Source organism: Dermacentor silvarum, chromosome 3 (genome assembly GCF_013339745.2).
Source record: "Dermacentor silvarum isolate Dsil-2018 chromosome 3, BIME_Dsil_1.4, whole genome shotgun sequence".
Taxonomy (NCBI): Eukaryota; Metazoa; Arthropoda; class Arachnida; order Ixodida; family Ixodidae; genus Dermacentor; species Dermacentor silvarum.
Window position 1 is genome coordinate 167,982,138 of NC_051156.1, and position 23,134 is coordinate 168,005,271.

Below are 23,134 nucleotides of genomic sequence, written 5' to 3' on the forward strand. Positions count from 1 at the left end.
AGGATGCCTATAGATTTGTGTTTAAAAGAAAATGCCAGCTTAGCTGGGGGCTCACCCTTCCTTCACTGCAGGAGCAACTGACCTGTCCCTCCTGCAAGGTCAAACGCAAGGACGCGGTGCTCATCAAGTGCTTCCACGTCTTCTGCTACGATTGCCTCAAGACACGCTACGAGACCCGCCAGCGCAAGTGCCCCAAGTGCAACGCTCCCTTCGGCACAAATGACTATCACCGGTTGTACCTCACCTGAGACTGTGCACCCCCTCCTTCTCCCTCCTCCTCCTCCTCGTCTGACGTTATTCTCTTCCTCGGGGTTGTCCTCTCATCGCCGCCACCACCGCCTCATCCCTCACCACTGTCACAGACACATTGGTTGTTCTTAATTTTAACTCTTCGGTCTGACTTGTTTCTCATTGTGTACAATAAAAGAGCGTATTGTTTCGTGCACTTCCGTCGTCTCGGGTGATTTTGTTGCACTGCAGGTGTTGCTGCTGGAGGAGGATGCGTGTGCATTTAGTAAATTGTCACCGGGTTGTCGTCCCTTGTGTGCCGTGCCCAGGGCATTGCAGATTTCTGGAGTGAATACTTATGTCACCAGAGCGAAGAACTGCCAGCTTAGCTGGCAGGCTGGAACAGTTGGATCGGGCAGAACCTGCCCACAGCAGCACACCCCATTATGCACTAAAGACATGTGAAAAGGAGATGCAAATAGTGTCTTATTGGAAGCTAACTGAATTGAAGTTTGCCGAATATTTTGGAAATGAAACATTGTCTACATATTCTACAGCTTACCTAACTGGGAATAGGGCTTACAGTTGTCTTGGAAACCGTAAAATATACATACACGCATGAGCTGCCCAGCATCTTTTTTTCTGACTGAACAATCTTTTCAAAAACTTAGGTTTTCCTTAACTGTGAATTGGTGATGGTAACAGCTCGCAAAATATTGCACATTGCGTCAGTGTTTAAGCAAATATTTGTAATGGCACGTCACTGTCCATGTGAAGCAATGTTTTGTATGTAGCATGCCCGTCTGGTAGCGATGCAATACAGTCCTAGGTCCATCTTGAGCCTGATACGTAGGACAGTCAGGTGGCCGAGACCTAACCTACAGACCATGCCAGATAAGGGCTTTCATGTCGTCAAACTTCTTTCTGGGCTTTTGCGTGCCAAAACCAGTTCTGATTATGAGGCACGCCGTAGTGGAGGGCTCCGGATTAATTTTGACCACCTGGGGTTCTTTAACGTGCACTACAACGCAAGCACACGGGCGTTTTTGCACTTCGCCTCCATCGAAATGCAGCCGCTGCGGCCGGGATCCGATCCCGCTCCCTCGTTCTCAGCAGCGCAACACCTTGGCTGACTGAGCCACCCCGGTGGGTCATGTCGTCAAACTAAGACTGCACTGTGAAAATGGGCATGAGGCTCTGTACATGGCTGCTTGGCATATAAGCTGAATCATGGTCTTTTGTCCTGTACCAGGATGTTCTCTAAAGAAATGTCTGATAGATTTTCAGAACAGTCCAGTGATAGACTCTTCCCAATTCATTTTCCCAATTAATGGTAGCACTGGTCAGTGTTCAAACGATGAAATGCTGATTGCACTTGTTGGTGCTTGTCTGATACATGTGGTCCCATCCCAAACATGTTGCAGTTTAGGGCCGCTATTTTGTAGTGATGCCTTCTGCTCGATTTTATGCCAGTCTTATCACCCACCACTCACAGCCAGCTGATCTCGATGATAATGCGGGCGGAGCATTGCTCTGAGCACTGACAAAGTGAGAAAAGGCATTAGCATCGGAAAAAACATTGCTACAATATAGCGGCCTGGGTATGCATTAGCAACTTTGTGCTCTGCTATGCGAGTTTTGCCAGGCATGTCCCTCTACATCTTGGGCCCTTATAGCATTTGTACATGTATCGCGCCTCTACAGCCTTTACAGATTGGTAATGTATGGTTCAAATATAAGGCCATTCTAACAACACCAAATAATTCAGCACAATCAAAATGCTGCCGTCTCTTAGAAAGTCACTCCACACAAAAGGCCCTGCAAATTATCATTGACCAAGCTGCAAGAACGATACATATGTTTTTACAAGTGAACATGAATGGAAGCATAGTAGGCAGGACACACTGTGAACATGCTAGACCATATTTCACTAATGTACCAGTAGTTTTCAAAAATAAGTTGGTACTAGACAATAAAGAAGATGCGTACAGTACACATGCATGGTGTATGCTGGATATGTACTGTGTGTGTCTGTCTTGTTTAGTTTGGACCAATTGATTAAAGAGCAGGGACTGCCAATTTGCCTGAACTGCTGTTTATGTATACATGTATGCTAGTGGGAAAAGTGAATTGTCGAGGGATGACTATTGTCAAGATTTTGCTGTACACTCGTGTAGTAGACATCCACAACATTCAATTCCAGTTAATGCACCTCGTGCCCAGGCAGTTACTTCAAGAGTCTCAGTACTTAGAGCTGCCCAACAGGGAAGACTTTAGCCACAGGGAAGGAAAGAAAGCAAATGGTAGGCCCAACACACTTTTTGGAATAAATTTAAGTGAAGCTTTCGTGAAACGTTTAAGTGAAATGCTATACATTGAGACATGATGCATGCAATTTCACTTTATGTCCAAGTACATGCAAGGAACTGTTCATGTTCTACTCCCATTGTAAACGTTTTGCGTCATTTGGCTGCATAGCAGCTTGAGCATGGCTGAAAGCACTGCCCGCCTTGCAGCCTTTTGCTGAGCCTCCAGTCTACTGTCTAGTGCATTCTACAGCCTCAGTACACGGTAGAGTGCTTAAGTTATTTCTGAGTGGTTAATATTTGTATCATGTGGTTACTTGGCATGCCTGATATCATGACATGAACATGCACCAAGTAATTTTTTCACTGAACATTTAGACTCGGGGAAATACTTTGGTCTTTGGCATAGGTGTGTTAATCTGCTGTGGCTCATTGGATGAAAATTTGGGCAGTTCCATTCGTATTACTCACAGAGGTACAGTGCTGTCTTTGTAATGTTGCACAACAGCTGTGTACTTTTCAACATGGCAGTTTTATGGTATAGGTTCATTGCCACTTTCCATAGTTGTGTTCTAGGTGTAATTCTAGACAGCGTTTGCCAGCATTTTTACACCAACTTTTGCCATAGTAATGTGCTCACTATAAACTTCAGTTGGAAGAAGAGAACATATGCCATTTCACTAATCATGATTTTTGGATATTGATTTAATAACTGGACACTTGCAAAGACTTAAATACTGCATCTTCATGGAAAATGATAACAGCGCAAGATCTCCACCAAACGAACATTGCCACCAATATATATTTTTGTTAATGTTTCTCAGTACCATGCGACGAATCAACAATATGGAGTTTAGAAGCTATTCTGTAGCAGCATGATGTTTTTAGTCCTCTCTTCTTTTAGAAGTTAACTGATACGCTGCTCTTCAATGTAAATGGAGGCGGCGCGGGGTCGGCGGAATCCTCCGATAAGCCCCTCACACTTGTTACTATATCAGACCGCAGAGCACTCGATATGGCCCTGCAGTTGTGGCGCATCCGGTATCTAATCGGCTACGTGTGCAATCGCGACACTCTCACTTGTTCCGCTCGCTTGACTGAACAGTTCTATGCTAGTGGAGGCAGTACGACAGAGTCGCTGACTCGATCGTCATCTAGCCCAACCATGGCCCGTAAGTTAGTCAAATTTTTCTGTTCTTTTTTTTTTTCGTCTACGTTTAGCGCGCGTTTGCATCCGTTGATTATTAAACAGTTAAGAAACGTCTAAAATGTTTAACAAATGCGAGATTACGGGCAACGGCGGAACGATCATGCACAACTGCAGCTAGAAATCGTTCGTCGTCGCGCCCATAGCTGTGCGCAGGTGATTTCTCGTCACCCGATCGCGCATACGAGGTAATGAGTGAAGGCAAGGCGATTTTACAAGTTAACGATCTGTTCAGATGCATAATCACATCGCAGAGGCACTAGAGGTACTAGAGGCACGCGTGAACCTAATCGCACGTGGCGCGCTCGCGCGCGGTGAAACGGACGGTACCGCCCGCGGCGTTAGCGTCGCGAAGCGGAAACGTGAAGAAAAACGGGCGTGCACGTGTTTCCGTTTGCTGCCTGTCGCGGTCCGTCTGGTTTCACCGAAACACCGGCGTGCTTACGTTCACCGGTTGACATCGATTTAAACGGTTTATTCGCAATTAACCGGTGATTGCGTTACGGAGCCTTCCTATCTCATCTCTGTTGCCGCGGTCAACCTGCCGCACGCCCTCGACACCAACAAAGCAGTGAGTGGACGCCCAGGACGAAGCGGCCCCAGGAGGAAAAACAAATATACTACCTTAATTGCAGCCGGGTGCTGGTGCTTTCGTCACGGGATCGTAAATTTTTCTGTCTATTCACTCCTACGGGCGTCGTTACGGGTCGTGTGTGCGCCGTCCGGTAACGATGGACGACACGAAAATTTTGTTGACCGTTCCAAAGCAGGTTGATCAGACAGCGCCGGTGCACAATTGCTTTATGCAACATCTTTTGTAACCAGCTGCATGAATGGTGCGGAACGGTGTCATATGCGCGAGACACGTCCGTTGTGATCGAGAAAAGCACGAATCTGTTGACGTAACGACGCGACGGAAGGCGTGGTCGGCGCTGCGACATCTGTGGATCGTGATCGTTTCGCGTGAAAAGGAGCGAGCGCGCTTGTCTCTTGCTGGTTTTGTAGCGTTGGTTTCTCTGCGCCGGTATGCATCTGCTATCGCGAGGCTTTATCAAACCTCAGGAACGAGATTAAAAAAAAAAGTTTACTGCAGTGTGTTGCTAGGAACTTTTACATTACATATGCAATGTGCATCAGCAAAGTTTAAAGTAAACTTTGTTCTCTGTTTTGGGCACAGGTATGAATGTTTTGAAGGAAGGGTGGTTCACCGAGATTGTAAACACCAACAACAATCCCGTGCTGTCTGTGGATGTTGAAAAGATCCTTCACCAAGAGCGTTCCAACTACCAAGACATCCTTGTCTTTAAGAGGTAAGGATTACTTTTGCTGCAGATATGTTAACTTTGTTGCAGTTTAAAGCAGTGTACTGTAAATGACATGACAGCTCGCGGGTTTTGTCGCTGTGCACATAAATATGACTGCAGTTCAAGTGCATGGCGGCTGTAGGTAGCTTTAGAGAGTTCACAGGAGCTCTTTTCAGTATTTTCTTGTAGCGCAAATAGCACAAGGATGTAGAAGAATAACAGAGACACACACAAGGCGCTAACTTTCAACAACAATTTTATTTCCGGGAAGGACGCCGCTTTAAACCCTAATTTTTTTCACAAGCATGTGCCTACTGAGAAGCTAACAGAGGCATATGATAGTATAACACACTTGCGGACTAAGCAATAACTATTATGTTTGACGCATGCGCAGGAATTCCAACTCCTTCTTTGATAGTGAAAAAGACAATTTGCTAGCACAAGCACCGTCAAACTCTTCAATGTGAGCACTTTCAATGATAAGATGAGTTAATTCGCATTTGCTTCTCCCGATAGATACAGATAATAATATCTGTATCTTTAAAGCGGGGAACGCATCTGCACTGGTGACAGTAAATTGCTGGAAAGCCATCCTGCGTAGGCTATCATACATATTATCATGTGCCTCTGTTAGCTTGTCAGTAGACAAATGCTTGTGAAAAAAAGAGGGTATAAAGGTGGCGTCCTTCCCGCAAGTAAAATTGTTGGAAGTTAGCGTCTTGTGTGGGTCTTTGTTGTTCTTCTACATTCTTGTGCCATTTGCACTACGAGAAAGAACTGCAAAATGTTACACCAACAAGCCCAAATTTCTACACTGATGGACTTCACAGGAGCTGTTTGCCAGGAGGCATTAGATGTAACACGTGCAATAAGTTGCATGTGATTTAGGCAAAATGATATAAACCTTTTGTAGTCTCCATTAAATGCCCGAACTGCCCGTAACTGTCCAACTTAGAGCATCACTTTCGGCATCACTTGCTTATTTTTCTAATTAATCCACAGAAAAACCAGACTGAGGCACAGAAATTCATTAACAATAAGGATACCATTAACCCTGATTGGTACCGGGTACCCAGGCCTACCTCAGTGGCAGTGACATTCTGCTGCAGAGCATCAGGTCGCAGGTTCGATTCCTTGGCCATCATGGCGACATGACAGAGGCAGAATGGAGAAATGTGCATGTACAGTGCATAGATTTGCACACAAGTTAAAGGCCCCAGATGATCAAAATTAATACAGTGCTCCACTACAACTCCTTTATTGGTCTTGGTGTTAATTGCTTTGGATTGTTAAATCTTATAAATAGTTTAAAAAACCATTAATTGATGTGGTGTACCAGGTGGAACTTCATATATGCATTTAAATGCTGGCAAAATATATATGCGTCTCAAACATATGTTTGCTTGTTGACAAATGTACCATTTTCATAGGGTGTGCATGTAATGAATATTTGTATAGTTAAAGGAACAATCAAAGATGTGATAGATGTGCATGCCTCTCATTTCAGCAAGTCATTTGGGACTGTGCTGGCCCTGGACAATGCAATCCAGTGCACAGAACGGGATGAGTTCTCCTACCAGGAGATGATCACATTCCTGCCCCTCAACTGCCACCCAGACCCCAAAGACGTGAGCTTCTCTGCACCTCTTTCTTTTTACCTTCGCTCACGTGTCTTGCACATCAATGCATATCATGCTTTTGCACATCATGCTTTTGTGTCGACAGGTATTAGTGTTTCCTGTGTAAAATGAATCTGCTGCATTTCTCTATCTCGTTTTCATACTCGGATGGCTGTTGGCTGTGATCCGAATCTGTTCAATCATAGGCGTTGCTGAAAAGCATGAGCTTGCCATCCCACCCTCATCACCACTTTTATGAAGTTCCCACTAATCCCACTAATGCCTTTATGAAGTTCCCACTAAGGCCGCACCATTAGTGAATGAGAATTTTGTATGATGCAGAAGATTGGATGTTTATTTGTGCTCGTGAATTTAATGAGGAAGCAAAAAGAAAGCTCAAAATGCATTCACCACAGCAGTGCCTCACACCGTGGCAGCATGGTCGTTCACAGAGTCCCGCTGGGATTCTCTGGTTGAGATTCAGATATACTTGTTGCGGTGGCTCTGTGGCTTTGAGATTGTGTTTCTGGGCACAAGTAGTGGATTCCCGTTGTTTCAACATAGGCAGAATGCAAGAATGCTCATGTACCATGCTCTGGATGCACATTAAAGGACCCCAGGCAGCCTAAATTTATCTGGAGGCCCCTATGGTGGTATCTCTCATAGCCCGGTGTGCAGCATGTGAATTAAATTCTGTAATTTAATTTTCAGATTCTAATCTTGTAAATGAAAGTGTACATCTTATATTCTGCACTCAAGTGCCTTCATGTCATAATTTGCTACAAAATTCCACAGCGTGTTTCACATGAGGAGAAAGCTTTTTAGCTATACATGCTAAGAGGAAAAAAAATCACCGAGGAGCTGTCGGCTGTGTTCACTATCGTTGTGTTATTGGATAAACAGCCGTACTAGTCTTCCAGGTTGAATTCTTTTCTCTTTCAAGTGTGAACAGCTGCATGCAAAGTGAGGTGCCACATAATTTAACAATGTGCCCTAGGGAAGGAGCTACACGTTCTGTGTTCTTCCTCTGCATGCCTGAAATAAGGGCGGGGAAGGGGGGGGGGGGGATACATATGTCGTACCCAATGTTTTAGTAATACCCAAGAGTGACCGTGGCCTGCTTAGATTAGTCATCTTTCTTGCAATTCTGTGATCAGCACTGTCTGACAACCCTGAACACTTTGACACCTACAAAACCTGCTGGTCTTCTCCAAGTGTAGAGTTGTATGACAAAGTAACATGTACACTTTTGGCACACAGTTGACCCTGCGGAATGCATGATAATTAATTGCGGTTGTCTTTTTTCTGAATTTGGGGGGGGGGGGGGTACTGGTGCTATAATCACACGTAGCATTCTAGAGGGTGATGAACGCTGACCATTGCGGACTGCACACTGATGCCAATGTATTGTGCAGGTGCTGATCATCGGTGGAGGTGATGGCGGCGTGGCACGGGAAGTGGTCAAGCACCCCAGCGTAGTCTCGGTCACGCAGTGCGAGATTGATGAGGTGAGGTTTGCATGACTGCCCACTGCTTATGCAGCGCTTTTGTAAAAAATGTGTGAACCTCCGTACGCATTGCGAGAGCAACGATCAGCGTGTGTAGTGGAGCCCTTATTCTGCTGCCCAAGAGCTCGCTAAGGAGGCAGGCAATTCTGCTCATTCTTTAGATTCTTCTCATGCCATGTGGGAACAGCCACATGGCTTAGTAAAATCATAATCACTAGTACATATGTTTTTTTTTAGCAAAGGCTGCCTGTTGTAGTGCAGAGCAGTAAATATTTTTTCAAAATGTGTTCGAGGCAGGTGTGTGTTGAGGTCATGATTCATAGCTATATTGGTAGGTAGTATAAGCTTGAGATGTCAGTCTCTGAAGGAGAGAAAACGAGAATATAGATCTTTTGGGTGGGAAAAAATAGCTGCACACAGGCATAAGAGATAAAAAAAAAGTGCAATTTGGCTGGTAGTGATGCTAGTATAATACCTGGACAGGAAAACAGGCAGACTACATAACTTAAATGGACCCTGAACCACTTTTTATCGAAGCGGAGAAGTGCAGAAGTGAAAATAGGCTATTTCGGAAATACCTTGTGGCAAAAAGTACTTCAATGCGTTCATCAGAAGTGGAGTTATTGGCAATCGAACACTGCCTCTGCTGTGCTCCCCCTTCCTTCTTCAATGCCTTGCCCTGTGAAGGCTGCGGCGGAGTGGGGCGTGGCCACAACGCTCTGTCTTCTCAATGTCACTGTGGCACATAGTTAAAATTTCATATTGGATGTTAACATAGACACCATGACTTCCGATTTTGCAGCCTACTACACGCTAAACTTAAGTCAAACGCGGTTGCCCTCAGCGAGCCGCAGTGCGCTTGGCCAGTGAACTCATGGCGGCACCCCGCGACGGCCGCGGTATCTACGCTACGTAGCCGACCGCAGCTACCAATAGAAGCCCTGTATTGGAATGTGCTTTATTACGAAATAAAGTGCACAGAAAAGAGTGAGGATCATGGCTTCTGTTGAAAAGAGAGCGTTTGAGAGAAAGGTGACTTCGTGCTCCGCTTGTGAGCTCCATGCATGGCATATGGCAACAAAACTTGTTAATTTTGTTATGTGCACAGCAGTGTATGCTACCCACAGACTGTTATTTCACCGAGCCCGAGGGATGGTTCAGGGCCCCTTTAAGGAGTACTTTCATATGTTGTTGGATTTACTGGTTTTGAAGTGTTTCAGATAGTCTATCTTTTGCAAACTATTTTTATTCTGTTCGTATTCCCCTTTCTTTCTTCTTCTTTGTGTGTCTTGCTATGGGTACTAGGTAGTAGTGAATTATGATGCAAGTATATCAGTTTTTTGCTCTACCTTCTGCCTCACACCCTAGCCTTATAGCCCAACACTCAGCTTAAAAATAGTGGTACCGGGAGTGTTATGGGTCTAGCTAGTGACAAATTTGTACAGTATAGACCACTTATAATGTAACCACTTATAGTGCAGGACTGGATATAGTACGGTCTTTTGAGACTCCCATTAATTTTCTCATAGCACTCCATGCGTACGCATACCGCTTATAGTGCAGCCGCGTGAGACAAAATACTGGTTATAACGCGGCTTCTGCGGGAAAATCTCGCCGACAAGGGCAGTAGCGAGCATGCTTCTCAACGAGGTGCGTCCACCGATGGGAGAGGATATCAACGAGGGCGAGGCGGAGGAGGAGCATGAGATGCGGAGCATGAGTCCATGGGCGATAAAATCGTCGCCGCGCGCCATATGTGCGAGTGAAAGCGCGCAGGGGACGAGCGCCTTCATGAAAAGTGAACACACAACGGAGGGCAAACGTGACTTCCATCGCGCGAAAGGCCGTGGGGGTATGGGAGTGAGGGGGGTGCGACGCTGTGCTGCGGCATCAAATGCGTATCTTGCAACCGGGTGCAAGGGGAACTGGCGACGCAATCTCCCACGCAAAAGAAGCAAAGCGGGAAGACAGCACGAGAGGAAGGGGGGGTGGGGCGGCTTCTACTCTGCCAACAAATGCATTTGCGCCTGTGCCGGCTGTCGGAGTTGTCGCGCACACCGTATCTTGAATTCGATCTTCACACGGCTCTGACCTTTGTATGCGCCGTGCGTACACCGCTCGGTTTCCGTTGAAGCGATGCATGAACCTTCGCTCGCTGCAGTGGCTGCGTTTCCCCACGCCCGCGTTTGTTGTCTGCGGTCATCGAGTCTATTCATGTTTGCTTGTGCGCGTTGACACCATGCTTGTTAATTCAGTTAGTAAGCAAATGTGTCAAGCTTATGCAGCCAATAAAACTACTATCCCTACTCCTTATAGCTCTCTACTAATTTGCTGTCGCAATTGATGCTTCGCCTTTCGAGCGAAACTGAGACATTAAAAAAAAAATTATTACTTTGTCTGCTTCATGCAAAGATAGTGGGTACTTGGACAATAACCTTTGAACGTTCATAAATTTAAACGGATGCAAAAAAAACCCAGTCGCATGCTTCGATTCTCGGATACGCGCAGCTGCTTGGTCTACATGTTTTGCATACGTGTGCAGGGCTTGAAAATCGTTGTTTTGGTTATAGTGCGGTACTGCTTATAGTGCAGATATTCACGACTCCGGCGACGTACGTTATAAGCGGTCTACACTGTATTCATTCGTCCGCATACTTTGCAACCTAAAATAAGCAAGAGTAATGGTTGATGTTACGTACAGTGATATGGAAGTAATTAAATTTTGAGCTTTTTGCTGAAGCATTGCCTAGATTTTATATTGTTTTCTCAGGATGCCTGCCCAACACTTCTGCCTTTCATAAATACCTAATAAGTGTCCAATTTGTGTGCTGCAATCAATCTATGCAAAGTTCAGTTTACTTACACATACTGGTGCACACAGTATTTAAATGACACACCTCACAAAAATTTGGATTATTGCACCTCTTCTATAAGCTGTGTACCCCTTTTATAGAGGTAGTTGTTATGGGTTCTTTCACCTGTCGGCATGTCTATGTGTCCATCAACTCAACCCATGCCACAGAACATAGCTAGCTACGTTACGCAACCCCTGCAGTTGCTTTAGGTACCTGCAGGTGGGTCGTCTGAGAATTCCTTCAGCACTCGTAACATTCACGAATCACTAAAATTATCAATAATTAGCAAGCACCTGTCCCGTTTATCTCGCCTTACTTTGTCCCGTCTGTTGCATTTCACCATACTCAGATATGCATCACCAACTGGCTCAAAATTCTACTCTTCTGTAGCAATAAAGAAACCCACAGTGCAAGCATATTTCTTCAGCCTTCCTGTATTTTCAGGTCACTGTGGTGTCGTTAGGTGCCATTGTCGAGGCTATGTTGTCATTGCATCAAGATTCTGCCAGGTGGCATTGCATAGTTTTGGAAGATATAAATGGGAGCATTCTTCAATTGGCATTGACCGAGCAGCTGATGGCTACTGAGCCTAATTAAAGTGTGTTTTTGGTATTGTTGTTGTTCAGGAATCCTTGTTCATGTCTCACTCACCTCGTGAAGCTACAACCTAGTATCACTAGTACGACAAAGCTTGGTTCTATGTTGAACATTTTATTCAGTATTGTCATACTGAAAGTGGTCTCGAAAGGAAACCAGCAAGCGACACTAACGTAGTGGAACCTAAAAACAATTTTGACAGATCCAAATGTGTGCATGTATTTTTTATATAATGTGGCTATACTCTAGGGAACTAGAAGGGCAGATTTACAATATTACATACGTAAACTGTTTAAGGCCAGTTGGTAAAAAAAAAAAAAAATTACTGAGGCATAACTGCAACATCATTGTAAACGACAGAAGCTGGTTCCCCATCTGACTTTGGGCTACACATGTGGTTACCATTGCAGCAAGGTAATCACAGTGATGAGTAGTAATAACAAATCATGAGAACAAGATGCTGCAAAATGCAAGCAGGGGGAAAGCAACTGCTGTTAACAGTGGCATCGAAGTTCTGCGTTGATGGCCCTTTTTATTTTTTACTTGTGGTCACTGTGCTTTTTTTCTCTGTGGATGTACATCATAACTTCGGTACATTTTTTTTTTTTTTTTTACATTTGCACAGAAAGTTGTGGAGGTCTCCAAAAAGTACCTTCCTTTTATGGCTGAGGGCTTCAAGAGCCCGAAATTGGAGCTCAAGATAGGAGATGGTTTCCAGTTTATCAAAGAAACAACACGCAAGTTTGATGTCGTCATCACAGACTCCTCTGATCCTGTTGGTGAGATTAATTGCCTTGTTCTAGCACCGAGTCGAATTATTTCTGTGCTTTGCAGTTTTTATTTTATTTTGATGCTAATATCCTGCAAGTTTGTCAACAGGGGAGGAAAGCTTGTCATGTTAGTATGACCTTATTAAGTGTTTTAGCATGACACACTAAAAATGCAAGAACATGCGACATAAGAGGGGTACCTTTGAATTAACTTAATTTGGTAACTGCACATCACAGCATTCGGAAATAACACAGATAGTGAATAAAATATAATCTAGTGCAACTCAACTATAGCGGTGCCTCATTAAAGGTCAACCACAGTAAAATTGCCCTCTGGTTAAATTGGCTATAAATGAGTAGAATATATATATATTATCGCAGCAATCTTGGCAAAGCTTTCAGGGCTGGCAATTGTCTATTTTCCTTATTAACAGCTTATAAATAGCAACTTAGCAGATGACGCAGGCATCTTGTGATAAGCATATATGACACGCTCTCCAGAACAAGGCTTCAAATATCTTCAGTGTACTGATGCAAGGTGGCGAGGTGGGCGGGTTGGTAAATTCATTTTAAATGTATAACAGAGAGCAAATGAACAGGGACAAAATTCAGTGCTGTGTTGTCATTTTTTTTCTAGCTTTTGTTCATTTATTTTTGTGTTTTTGCTTCGTTACATGTTTAATATGAATTTTCAGCGTGCTGTGAGTGCCACCCACTCTTGCAGATCATGCTCATGCACCGCACTGGTTCTGAACGTTCCATTCACCCTGCATCATTTCCAACTAGAAGTAATGGTGGTGCCGTTTATTTTAGCTTCGGCATCAAAATTGTCTGTTTTTGTGAACTTTTCGTGATGCATCAACTCATATTTGGAACGTTAAATTTTTTCGCAGAAGTTGCCCTATATATACACCATCTAAAAGTAGGCTTTTTATCTGGTTGAGAATTTTGTTGTAGTTTGCCTCTAATTTGAACTCCACAGGCACTGAGAATTTGTTCATATAATGTTTGAAGTAAACAGAGCCCGCATGCTTCAGTCGGGACGACTGCATCGTAGTCTAAACAAGTCTGAGCAGTGGAACTGATCAACGTGGTACAGACTAACAAATGAATTATTTGTTTTTAATGCTGTCTCATCATAAAATAGGTTGTATGTATTATGCATGGACCACATGTAGCCATGCACTACATTTGCAGTGTATAAATTCGCACTTACTCACCATGGCAGTCATGTTATGATAGAGGCGGACTCCAAGAACGCTCTTGTACTGAACTTTGGGTATGTGTTAAAGAATACTAGGTCGTCACGCAGCTGTTTGTTATGGGGTCTTTCATATACTTTGTGTTCAAGATGTTTCAATCAATCAATCAATCAATCAATCAATCAACATAGGCTGCAGATAAAGAGCAAGCCTAGCAAGTAACTCTTAACATAATGCACTTTTCTCTGCCAGTATGACGAGTGGGCACCCCCATCTCATAAGACAGCTGTGACATCATTAAAAAATGTCGTTTAGTGCTTTTTCATTCTTTGTTATTGCTTTAATTCTCCACCCCCTGCTGAAATGCCTTTTCAATAAAGTCATGTGAATGAACATCACTAGGTGACATCTCACACGATTTCATTGACTTAATTACAGATAGGTAGCCCCTATTCATTCTTCACTTCTGCAATGTTTTGCATGCCCAGGCCCAGCAGAAGCTCTGTTCCAGAAGCCATACTATGAGGGACTCAAGAGGATTCTCAAGCCAGGTGGAATCCTCTGCTCTCAAGGTAACTCTTTTGTGCACCTTACCCTCACTGTGGCCGAGTAAAATCTGCTCATGCTGATAAGCGTAAAGTAGTCTGTCGCTATATTGAAATTGCCTTATTGAAATTGCTATATCAGCTTGCTCAGAGGTTTACATAGTATGTTGGGATTATGGGCTAATCTGCTCAGTATTGGCTAGCTGTGGTCTTTAATGAGAGACATGTAGCTTGTGCGTACTCTACAACACTAGAAAGGCGTCAGCGAAGGGGACTGCCACAGCTGTCCCCGATTCGTCGTCGGCGCGAAGTCGATCGACGGGGTAGACAAGCTGGTTGGTCGTTCCGTACGCAAGCGAGCACAGTGAAAAGAGTCAGAGTCGGGAGTAAACAAAAAAAACAAGATATTTATCTGCTGATAAATACACACAGATTAATAAAATACAATAATAAAGAAAACACAAGAGAGACTAACACACCTGAACTTAGTATCACACAATGATGAAGCCAATTAAATACGAGCAATTAACAGTACATATACATATGAAACATGGCGCGGATCAAATATACAAGAATAACACCTAACAGCATTTCACTAAACAAAGTTCAAAAGAAATCAACGTTCAAAAGAAAACAAACGATGTCGTACGCATTGCCGGGCAGCAGCAGCAAGTCCATAAACCGTGGAAGTCGGTGCACAAAGCTTTCCCGAAGAAGGCTGGCGGTCCGATCTTGTCGAGGTGGATGCGAATTGCTGAGCTGGGGTTCCCGGGAGTCTAGATCTGACGACTTCCCTCAAGCAGGTTGAGCTAACTTGAGGTGAACTACCGTGAGCTTCGTTGCAGACGCTGGTTTGACGTCTCGTACGTCAACAAGTTCCTCGGAGTTCCGACGTGGCCAGGCGGCCCAGGCGATACTGGACGGCACTAGCCCCCCGACGGCTTCTCAGCAGCGCATGGGTTCAGCTTCCAGACTAATCAGCAGGGCCCAAAACATGCGCTTAAATAGCCTCTCCTTTCCCTAGTTCCCTAGGTAGGGAAACTGCCGCTATGTAGCGTTCTCCGAATTCAGTGCTCTTAGCTCCCAACAATATTGGCCGCGCCCTTTCACTATGGACGAAGAACCGCAGATTATCCTCTCTCCCAATGTCAAGGGCCAAGGTCGAGCCCGGCACTACCACGTGGCCGTACACGCACACTTGGGGGTCCGTAATCAGCGTGTCGCGTCTGGAATCGAGATGGCAGCCTGAGCGGCCACGACGCTTTTGACGCCCGTAATTCGGCATGTCGATGTCGAATGCATTATACGCTGCACAGTCAGGAGCCCACGTTTTTGACGCTCGTAATTCGGCGTGTCGTTAATCAGCGTCCAAACCATTTGAAAATATGCCGCTCCGTGACAGGGACTTAACACTAGAAAGGCGCCGGCTTTCGTGTCAGCGAAGGGGATTTATGCCCTGATTTGGATGAGGGCAGGCGCAACACGGGGACTACAAGCATTGGGTTGGTGGTGAGTTGTGGCCTATGGGTGAAAGCTCCCGAAAATTATGCTCAGCCACATTGGGCTAACAGACAGGTTCATCACAAATGGGCCTGCCCTGGTCAGTTTGGTGTTGGACCAGGTGTCCCCACAGTGCTGTAGCAGAGAGTGTTGAAAGTAAATCTCTCAAGAGAAATGGATGTGCCTGCATACCTCAGACACTGCAAGCGAGAGGTTGCAGCAAAAGCGAGGGGAGTCTGCTCCTCTTGCACTTTTTGTACACCAGAAAATAGTGTCACATGGGATTGGGCAGCAGGCTCCACATTGAACTGGCAGCTGTCAGGCGTACAGTATGGCCCACTCTAATCCTTTAACCCCCAATTGCGAGCTGTAGTTGTCATGGGAGGCTGTGCCAATGTTGCCAATGACGAGTCACACTCGTTCAGCCCGATGTTGTCCTGCTCCTGCTGCCAAAGCCGTGTTACGGTCGGCATTGACAGAAAGCTGCTCGGAAGAGCAGCTTTTTTATTTTTATGTTAATTTTAACCAAAAACCAATCAAGCAATATATTTTCACAATCAGAATAACATAGAGGAAATGATGACTACTTTAAAAAAATTCGGAAATAATTTGGGGGTTAAAGGGCTAACAGCGAACACCAGGTTAGTACTCTGCCAGGTTAGTACAGCCAAGAGTTTATATGAAGGCCAGTACACTGTGTTTGTATGTATAGATGGCTGCCTGATACTTCACATCAAACAGTTTTTTTTCTGATACAGCTAAATTACTCTGCATCATGAGTTATGTCCACATTATTATGAGTTAGGTGTTTCCTTTAAATGTGAACCATACTGTACACGCTAGATCAAACAGGGGTGAATGGGAATTTCTCAGCTATTGCTCAGGACACATGACTCAAAGTACAAGTGAACTGAAGATGGGGGAATTTATACGGGGGGATGGGAGGGGGGGCTCCTAGCAGCTCCTAACTCACATAGTGTAAATTTGAGTCCACATTTTGATGGAAGTATGAAAACCCCAGCATGGAAGCCACAGTCTCTGGTAGTTGAGTCAAGGAAGAAGCCATGGTCTCTGGAATCATTGATAATCCTCAACAGTGATTAACAATGGTAACAGACGCAATGTGGGACTCTCAGCTGCCTAGTGCAGTCACGGGGTGTTTGCACGTAAAGGATGATACTGGCAGCATGCACATGTTTTGGTGTACGGTTGTAAACTAGCTCTTGGCTTGAAGAGCCGGGGGGTGTGGGTTATGCTAATTTGAGCTCACTACAAATACCCATCTGCAGACACCTAAGCATTGAAGTGTGCTTACGTGCAAAGAGTTTTGAGAAAAGTTATTGATTGGTATCCAAAAAAGTAAAGGAGCAGTGGCCAGCCAAAATTAGGAATCCGAAGGCCATTTTACACCTTGCCATTGAATTGAATGTACACGCCCAAGCATACTTGGGCGTGTACATTGCATGGGGAGGTAAGGGTGAAGGCAGGCCATGAGTTAAACTGTAATCCTATAATGATATAGGATACACGTTTATAGATCTTTGAAAAAGATGCAAGAGATGGTTCATTGCTGGCCATAACTGGCAGGCTGAATTTGCCTGTTGCGTCATCAGCAGTAACAGCACCAGTGTGTTGAAAGTTGCTCAGTTTTCTTGGTTGTTGAAGTTGCAATAAAAGAAATGGAATAGACATTGGATACTCATTCATTATTTAACTGGCAATGTTAGCACTTTTTGTGCTAAAATAATGGTTGCAAAAAAGTGCTATCGTGTTTGTGAAATTGCATTTTATTTTTTGGGTGTGCACGTGGCAACAGACTGAAAAACGCTCATGACTTTGTTTCGACATGAAGGTTTGCCCATTTCTTGCTCTTTTCATGAGTGCAATTCACCATGGCAACTTTAAAATGTTTATGGCCAACTTGATTTCTTTTTATGTCTTCTCGTTAAAACAGGCGAGTCCATGTGGTTTGATCTGAAGCTCATTGAAGAGATGATGGACATGTGCCGGACGCTGTTCCCAGTGGTCAACTACGCCTCGATCTACACGCCCACCTACCCTAGCGGACAGATCGGTTTCCTGCTCTGCTCGACGTCACCTGTGAGTTCTGTGACTCTCATGCGTAAAAGATTGGGTCGAACCACTCGCAACACTGGGCTGGGTTTCGTCTAAGGCATTATGCTCCTCAGCCGAACTGGTGTGCCCGCTTGTTTTGTCTGGCTGTTGGGCTGACATTTTACTAGAGGAATGCAAACTATGGGTGCTCGAATAGTGAAATTTCCAGATGAATATGAGGCATTTAGAAATGAAGTGAAATATACAAGTTGTGTGGAGTGTATTTGGTAAAATAATGGCTTATTTGCATTTTGACACTTGTAATGCGGTTCCCAACTGAATGTCTGGTCAACTGAGAGGCTCGTATGTGAAAGGTGATCACATGTGGTGAACCATGACAATGACAGTAATAAAAAAAAGCAGCAGCACGTCTCCAAATGTAGTTAAGAGCATTGTGTTCATTGTAGCCAAGTGAAATACTACTGCACAGAACAGCGTTTTAAAGGGAGAGAGAAAGAGAGAGATTCTTTTATGGTGACAGAAAGAGACATGGTGAGACTGGCTAAATAATAAATTGCTTTGTCTTAATTAAGAGGACAAATTTGTATGTGATCTGAAGATGACGCATCATCCTTGGATGACTCAAAAATATGAAAACAAGTTATCTGATGCATGCGTTTGCTCAAAAACTGGTGCCTCTGCGCAGCTCTCGAGCAGCAGAATCATTCAGAGCAGTCGTAACTTGCACCAATCTTTCTCTTGACCTGCCGTGATGGCACAGTGGCTTTGGCATTGCGCTGCTAAGCTCGAGGATGCGGGATGAAATCCCAGCCGCAGCGGCCACAATCGATGGGGGCGAAATACAATAACGCCTGTGTACCGTGCATTGAGTGCACGTTAAAGAACCCCAGATAGCAGAAATTAATCCAGATTCTCCCACTGCGGCATACCTCACAAATATGTTGTGGTTTTGGCACGTAAAACCCCAGAATTCAATTTTTAATCTTTCTGCCTGTAGGCTCCAATAAGTGCTGTGATATATTATGTTTGAAAAGAAGCAAATGTTTGACAACCTCAAATAGAGAATTCTCACATAGAATATGAATAGCAGAGCAAGGACCCTTAGATTCTTTTGTGTCATCGCATTCAATTCAAAATGTCAAATATTTGCACACGCCTTTTGCAAACCCTTTAATTAAATGCTTGAATAATCAGTGGAACAAAGCAGTTTTTTATGAAGCCGTACGCAAAGGCCTTGATCTTATGCATTATTGCTTTGATTGCACATTTTCATTTGCAGAAAAGGTAGCTAACATTAAAGCACTAGAGCCTAGACAAAGGATTTGTAGTTTTCTAGAAAGATTACTGATAACAAACGTGAAATGAGCCTTTGCATTGCTAAGTAGATAGTCTGCTGTGCTGAACCATGGCAAAATGGCTAACGTGTTTAGTTGGCTGGTTCCTACGGTGCTCTTTGCACAACCTTTGTTGCTGCCTCTACAGCCTTGGTCCTAGCAGCTGCGTGCTAGCACTGGCAACGCTCATTGGCATACCATATTTACTCAGCTATAATGCACCTTCAATTCTAACGTGCGCCCGTATTTCAAGGCAAGAAATTAAAAATGCAATGCCCTCGGTCGTAACACGTAACCCAGTTTTCATACTTAATGAAATTATAAATGCAGTGCCCTTGTTCGCTTGCTCACCATTTTTACATGATAAGAGTCGGAGAGAGAGTAATGGCGATTTGTACTCACCTAGAAAAACAAAATTAATTGCATCCAAGCTACAGTAAAGTGGGCATTACCCATTCTCACCGTTGGAAGCCTCCTTATTACTATCAACAACCCAGAGCATATCATCTTCGTTGCCGTCAATGGCTTTTGAAATGTCGCATTTCTTAAATGCCTTGCAGACCACAGCAGCTTAACAAAATTACGAAGCACAGCTCTTGCAGTTTCAGCAATGTGTGGATTAGATTACAGATGCTATAAATGCCAATGATGATTGGCTTGCCATTGTAGCTTTGATTTTGTGCTGGAATATGATGTACAGATAATATTTTAGTACATTTTGCAAGAAAAAAAAAGTGCACGTTAGAATCGAGTTGATACGGTAAGCACTTTTGTTAATGGGAGAAACCAAAAGTCACACTATAGGCCGTTGCATGCTTTACTTTATTTAAACAAAAAAGTTTATTATAACACATGTACCTCACACATTTTTTTCTGGAACCAGACATGTAATGCAGTCGTGATTGAATGTGCAGGCCACTGTGGAGTAGGATTGCAGACTACTATGACCTTTTCAGCAAAATATCTGCAGTTATTGCTTCTTGTATTGTCCTCACGTGATTGTTTTTAAGCATACAAGCATGTACTGTATACCTGGGTGTGTCCCTCACTTTGCCAATCCCTTAGAGTTTGCTTGCCTTCGTGCATCCTTGCGACAGCAATGAAGTCATGTTGTTTCTTCTGTCGATGGTGTGGCTGTGCAGGACACGGACTTCCACAACCCACTTCACAAGTTTAGTGAGGAGCAACTTCGAAACATGAAGATCCGGTACTACTCGCCTGAGGTGCACCAGGCAGCCCTGGCCCTGCCCCGATTTGTGAAACAGGTTGGTTCGGAGTGCTACACGCCGCTAAGCCCAGCTAAACACCATATGCACTAGAGGGAAGCTGCTACTTGGACTGATTGGTATGGCGGTGCTACTGACTCGTGGGCACTGTGACGCTGCGCTAGCTCAGCTATGTGCCATGGAAATGATGTGTAACCTTAATGCTTGTGGATCCAGACATTCTTGCAGCACTATTTATAATGCTTTATCTTCCTAAATTTACAAGCAATTGTAGTTTTCTGTACACAGCAGGGCAGTAAGCCTGTGCGCACCTGCTTAATCATTGCAAATTGTTGCATTTAAAACACAATATATTTTGTTGAAAACGATCTGTTTGCAAGGTCACAATGGAGCTGGAAAGCAGCAGCAAAAATACTGGACGCTTCTTCAGATTGGTGCTAACAACACACAGTTGGTTTCATCCACATAGAGGGCATTGCTTTTTTTTTTTTTTTTTAGGGCTTGCACGATAGTTGGGACACGTTGTATATTAGGTTATGTTCACATAGAACTATGAATGTTATAAAGTAAAGAAAAGCAAAACAAAATATTTAGCACTCTATTTGTTAAAGGATCTGCAGTTGACGTAAAATAAAAGCTTGGGGCCTATCAGCACTGGTATCCATGGACGTGGCAATCATAAAAGTGCTCGCAGTGGGCATCTATGAATCTTTCTTCTTTTCTCTGTCTTCCTCTTCTTTTTCAGACACTGTACAAGTGAGTGACCTACCAACATTCCAGTAGATGCGGGTGCAGGATTGCCTTGCGCCATGCAGTTGGAAACTGTGGCTGAAACTTGGAGCTGCCGTTTTTCTACTCTGTGTGCACTGCATTACCTTTGGAAATTTCGGACCACCGCATACGTCCATGTTATATATTTGTTCTGCAATGAATAAAGCGATATTTTACGTTCACTAATCGTTGCCTGTACCTCATCTTTGATGGGTGTACAACTTGGACTGTACATAGCCTAATGTGGAAAAAAGTATTAAAATGTCACATATATGGACATCTCACAATTCTGTTGATTGGTCAACTTATTCATGTCCTCGGATATCCTCAACTTTGGCATCAAGGAGACTGGCCAACTTCCTATGAAAAGTTGCTACTAGATTGCCTGAACATGCAATGTTTCGACACTCTTGTCCGGCTGATACTTTATCGTGTTAATGTGACCGTAGCCCCTTTTCCAAACCATCTTTTCAAAGCAGATTTCACCTTTTCACCGATTGATTTTCGGTGAAAGTTTAGTTGGTTTTTGTATTTGACGTCCTAAATTTACATCGGCAACTCTCATTAGATTTGTGACAACCTATTGAAGCTGATGAGTACTTTTAACCTAGCTATTTAGCTTTTGTGTGTCCACTAATAGCCCCTTCCACTGTTTTATACTATGAGGACACTATGGAATGGGTGTGCAATGCCTCTCCTGAGACATACTACTGACTTGCACAGCAATTATACAAACGCACACATGCAAGAAAAAAAAAAAAAAAACTTACCTTTGTTTACATTCGTGTTCAGTGACTGATATTTCATTGCATTTTTCTCTGCAGGAAAGAAGTTAAAAAAGAAAGAAATGAAAACTAAACAAAAACATCTTCATTGAATCTTGACAGCTGCAAGGGCAAACCTGAACAAGTCATCAATGACTAGTCTGATGATCGGAAAATTAGTCGCATTGTATCTATACACAAATTTGAGTAACCGTCTAGACACTTCAAGTTACTGTCCAATTTCCCTGAGATGCATCACTTGCAAGCTCCTGGAGGATATACTGATTTCAAAAGTGGCATTGCATCTTGATAATAACTTTCTTCTATTGTAACCAACACAGTTTTCGATTTGGCTTTTTATGCAGAACCCAAATCTGACTGACTTGCACTTAAAACCTTGATTCTGGATTTCATACCAACGTCGTGTAACTTAAATTTTCAAAGAGCGCCTTGTGTTGACCTTAACTCTCCCAACCGCTCTGCTATCCCCTCACCCACCATTTCCTCCTGGAAAGCTGCGCTGTCCAACTCGGACCCAGGCAGGCCCAGGACACTGTGTGGCTCGCAGAAGCCCTGGACAAGGGCTCCTCCGTCGGAGGTCTTTCCCTATCACTTAGCACAATAAAGGTTTCTCTCCCTCTTCTGTAGCCTTTCTAAAATAGTCTAAGCTTTCAACATTGCATGGCACTACACTGGGTTCAGCAAATATTTTTTTCCCCTTGCCACAGAGCAGTGGAATGCACTGCCATATCAGCTTGTTCGTGAGCACAATATCAAAGCTACAACATGACAAAGCTACTATCACAGCACTTGTAACTATTAACCGCCATTACCACACCATCACATATGTTTAATCACTGTGCCTATGCATCGTTTTTTGAACTTGATCCATGCATTGCATTGCAAATTTACTGTGCTTCATGGTTGCAATGACCACATTTACTGATGTTTTTGCTCGCCTCTTGTGCAATGCAGTTAAACCTCGATATATCAAACTTGAATTTCAACATAACAAAAATTTTGATATAAGTATTGAATTTTTTTATCCATAGAACACGATCTATTTTGAACCTTGGTGTAACGAAGTGTTTTTACATACGATTTCAATACAATGACATTTCACTACTGCAACGAAGGAATACCAAGGCAAGAAATGAAAACTGCTGCTGACGCAGATGGGCAAGTGGTTGAATTGCACGTGGCTGCCTGGTGAACGCACCTCTCTAAACACATGCTGCATGACAGAGCGACTGGCGAAGCAGAATAACGAGAACATCTCGCCATGTTCCTTATAAAGTCCAGATGCGATAAGATCCCATCGC

General features: G+C 43.8%; 2 protein-coding genes across 5 annotated transcripts in view; both read left to right on the plus strand.

Annotated features, from left to right (window-relative positions):
• The window catches only part of LOC119446027 (E3 ubiquitin-protein ligase Bre1), a 35,427-nt gene extending 34,982 nt beyond the window's left edge, over nucleotides 1–445 (plus strand). For both annotated transcript variants that reach the window (XM_049663825.1, XM_049663826.1), the window contains exon 17: nucleotides 72–445. In XM_049663825.1, the coding sequence (XP_049519782.1) occupies nucleotides 72–248 (177 nt within the window). In that variant the 3' untranslated portion in view covers nucleotides 249–445. The remainder of the gene's footprint in view (nucleotides 1–71) is intronic.
• A 3,089-nt stretch (nucleotides 446–3,534) lies between these two features.
• Nucleotides 3,535–21,234, plus strand: LOC119446032 (spermidine synthase). 3 transcript variants are annotated; one of them, XM_037710347.1, is made up of 9 exons: nucleotides 3,535–3,706; nucleotides 4,919–5,051; nucleotides 6,553–6,673; nucleotides 8,080–8,172; nucleotides 12,250–12,403; nucleotides 14,085–14,168; nucleotides 17,596–17,741; nucleotides 20,194–20,316; nucleotides 21,023–21,234. In XM_037710347.1, the coding sequence occupies exons 1-9, from the start codon at nucleotides 3,550–3,552 to the stop codon at nucleotides 21,035–21,037; spliced, it is 1,026 nt and encodes a 341-aa protein (XP_037566275.1). In that variant the 5' UTR covers nucleotides 3,535–3,549; the 3' UTR covers nucleotides 21,038–21,234. The 3 variants fall into 3 exon arrangements, with proteins under 3 accessions (XP_037566275.1, XP_037566276.1, XP_049519785.1); XM_037710348.1 differs by lacking the exon at nucleotides 3,535–3,706 and adding an exon at nucleotides 4,126–4,312; XM_049663828.1 differs by lacking the exon at nucleotides 3,535–3,706 and adding an exon at nucleotides 4,747–4,765.
• Nucleotides 21,235–23,134: the final 1,900 nt, after the last annotated feature.